The sequence below is a fragment of the Penaeus monodon genome, chromosome 4 (assembly GCF_015228065.2).
Source record: "Penaeus monodon isolate SGIC_2016 chromosome 4, NSTDA_Pmon_1, whole genome shotgun sequence".
NCBI classification, from domain to species: Eukaryota; Metazoa; Arthropoda; class Malacostraca; order Decapoda; family Penaeidae; genus Penaeus; species Penaeus monodon.
This window is the reverse complement of record NC_051389.1, coordinates 7,145,195-7,147,694: the sequence shown is the minus strand read 5'-3', so window position 1 is coordinate 7,147,694 and position 2,500 is coordinate 7,145,195. Positions and strand designations below refer to the sequence as shown.

The window sequence follows — 2,500 nt, the reverse complement described above, 5'->3', positions numbered from 1 at the left end:
AAAATCCGCAGAAATAAGAGTAAAAAATTAGAAGGAATAATGAAAAAGATGTTACGTGTTTGTTCCTTTTCAGACCAGAAGCTTCCTTTTTAAGAATTTGACTCTGGAAGGTATCAGAACACACGGCGACGGTGAAAGCCTGGTACAAAAAGCCTTCGACATCTTTGTGAACAACTTGGCGAAAGAACACGACAACGAAGAGGCAACGGGTCACGTTCCCCCAGAGGTCAGTAAGCGAGGTCAACTTCCAACGTGAATGAGGTCAAAAAGATCGAAAATCTATCTGTGGAAGAAAAAATATATGTTAAAGTAGAACGCATTGAAGATTTAAGAAGAAAAGTCGTCCGATAAATGGATTATTTCTTACAGGTATTTGAACAGAAGGTAAGAGTGAGCATCGTCGTGAGCGGCTCCGACACGAGACTCGCCCTTGAGACTCCTGAGGCCTACACCCTCGATGTCGTTACGCAAGAACAAGTCACCAAGGTCAACGTCTTTGCGCTGAGCGTCTTCGGTGCTCGCCATGGGCTTGAGACGCTCTCGCAGCTCATTACTTTTGACGAGGAAGAGGGAGCCTTTCGCGTGAGTGGCTGAGTGCATCTTCGGAGGCTCGTGGAATGTCTAACAAGCAAGTGTGCACTGTGATATACGCTGGCCATTCTGGTACTCGGATCCTAACGTAAAAGAAAATGCCGTTATTTTTTCTGCAGATTGTATCGTCCGTGACTCTGTCTGACGCGCCAGCCTTCAAGTACCGCGGGATCCTCCTGGACACCTCGAGGAACTTCTTCAGCGCGAAGAGCATCGAGCGGACGCTGGACGCCATGGCGGCCAACAAGCTCAACACCTTCCACTGGCACATCACCGACTCCCAGTCCTTCCCGCTCTACCTCGAGTCGCTCCCAAAGATGGCCGCCTACGGCGCCTACAGCCCTCAGCAGGTTTACTACCCAGCAGACGTCCGCCACCTGGTAGAGTACGGCAGAGTCCGGGGCATCCGCGTCCTGCCGGAGTTCGACGTCCCCGCCCACGTCGGCAACGGGTGGCAATGGACGGAGAAGCAAGGACTGGGCAAGCTCGTTATCTGCCTGAATAAGGTAGTCTTTTTGGAGATCCTTGTTGTCTCTCCATATTCCTATGAAAAATAAACCGGAAAAGGACGTCACGCAGATTGACTTTAACACTAACTCACAATCTTGGCTTGCAGGAACCCTGGCATTCTTATTGCGCAGAGCCTCCTTGTGGCCAGCTCAACGTTGCCAACAACAACACGTACCACGTCTTGAGCAAGATCTACGAGGAGATGGTCTCTCTCTTCGGGCCTCTGGACTTTTTCCACTTTGGAGGAGACGAGGTGGGATAACGCTTGGTGTTTTGTTAACAGGCATTTGTGAATTATCGTAGGAGGTGGTGCAGTTGTAGGTTGTTGGGATTGCTTAAGTACTTGGACGTATCTACTTGTAGATACGTTCACGTTAACATTTCTAAACACACACACAAACAAACAAACGAACGAGCACACAAACAAACCGACAAACACACACACACACACACACCATTTCTTCGTCCGGCGGAAGTTCAATCTCGCTCTCCTTACTTGCAGGTGAACCTCAAGTGCTGGAACACGACGGAGGAGATCGTGAAGCACATGGAGGAGCAGGGTCGAGGCCGCGACGCCGACGCCTACTACAAGCTGTGGGGCGACTTCCAGGCGAGGGCGTACGGGCTCCTGACGGCGGCCAACAAAGGGGAGAAGATCCCGGGCATCCTGTGGACGTCCGAACTGACGCTCAACCGACGCGCGGCGAAATACCTCGACCGCGACCATTACGTCATCCAGATCTGGACGACCAAGGACGACGCGGTTATCAGGGAGCTGCTCGAGGCCAAATTCCGCGTCATCTTCACCAACTACGACCACTGGTACCTGGACTGCGGCTTCGGCGGCTGGGTCAACGAGGGCAACAACTGGTGCAGCCCCTACAAGGGATGGCAGACGGTCTACGACAACAGCCCCCTCGACATCGCCACGGACCTGACCGGCTCCAGCCACAGCGGCCTCGTCCTGGGCGGCGAGGCGGCGCTGTGGGGCGAGCAGGTCGACGACATGACGCTCGACTCGAGGGTCGGTGCGGGGGCCCTTTGGGGGTTGGGGGGTGAGGGGTGACAAGGCTGTGCAGAGGCTGAATATCGTCTGAAAATATATGTATATAGTATTTAAATAGACGGCACACACACACACACACACACACACACACACACACACACACACACACACACACACACACACACACACACACACACACACACACACACACACACACACACACACTCACTCACAAAAACACAAACAAACACACACACAGACACATATATATGCGTGCGCGCGCGTGTACATATATATACATATTTATCTATTTATAACTCCACTGTACGATGACCACAACCTCAACACACCAAATCAACCCTTTTCCAACCAACCCTAACACCCGACCCCCTC

General features: G+C 52.1%; 1 protein-coding gene across 2 annotated transcripts in view; it reads left to right on the top strand.

Annotated features, from left to right (window-relative positions):
* LOC119569562 (chitooligosaccharidolytic beta-N-acetylglucosaminidase-like) overlaps nucleotides 1–2,500 on the top strand; it is a 7,963-nt gene that overhangs the window by 4,451 nt on the left and 1,012 nt on the right. For both annotated transcript variants that reach the window (XM_037917663.1, XM_037917659.1), the window contains 5 exons: nucleotides 74–226; nucleotides 370–582; nucleotides 711–1,097; nucleotides 1,208–1,354; nucleotides 1,604–2,125. In XM_037917663.1, coding sequence (XP_037773591.1) covers nucleotides 74–226; nucleotides 370–582; nucleotides 711–1,097; nucleotides 1,208–1,354; nucleotides 1,604–2,125 — 1,422 coding nt within the window. The remainder of the gene's footprint in view (nucleotides 1–73; nucleotides 227–369; nucleotides 583–710; nucleotides 1,098–1,207; nucleotides 1,355–1,603; nucleotides 2,126–2,500) is intronic.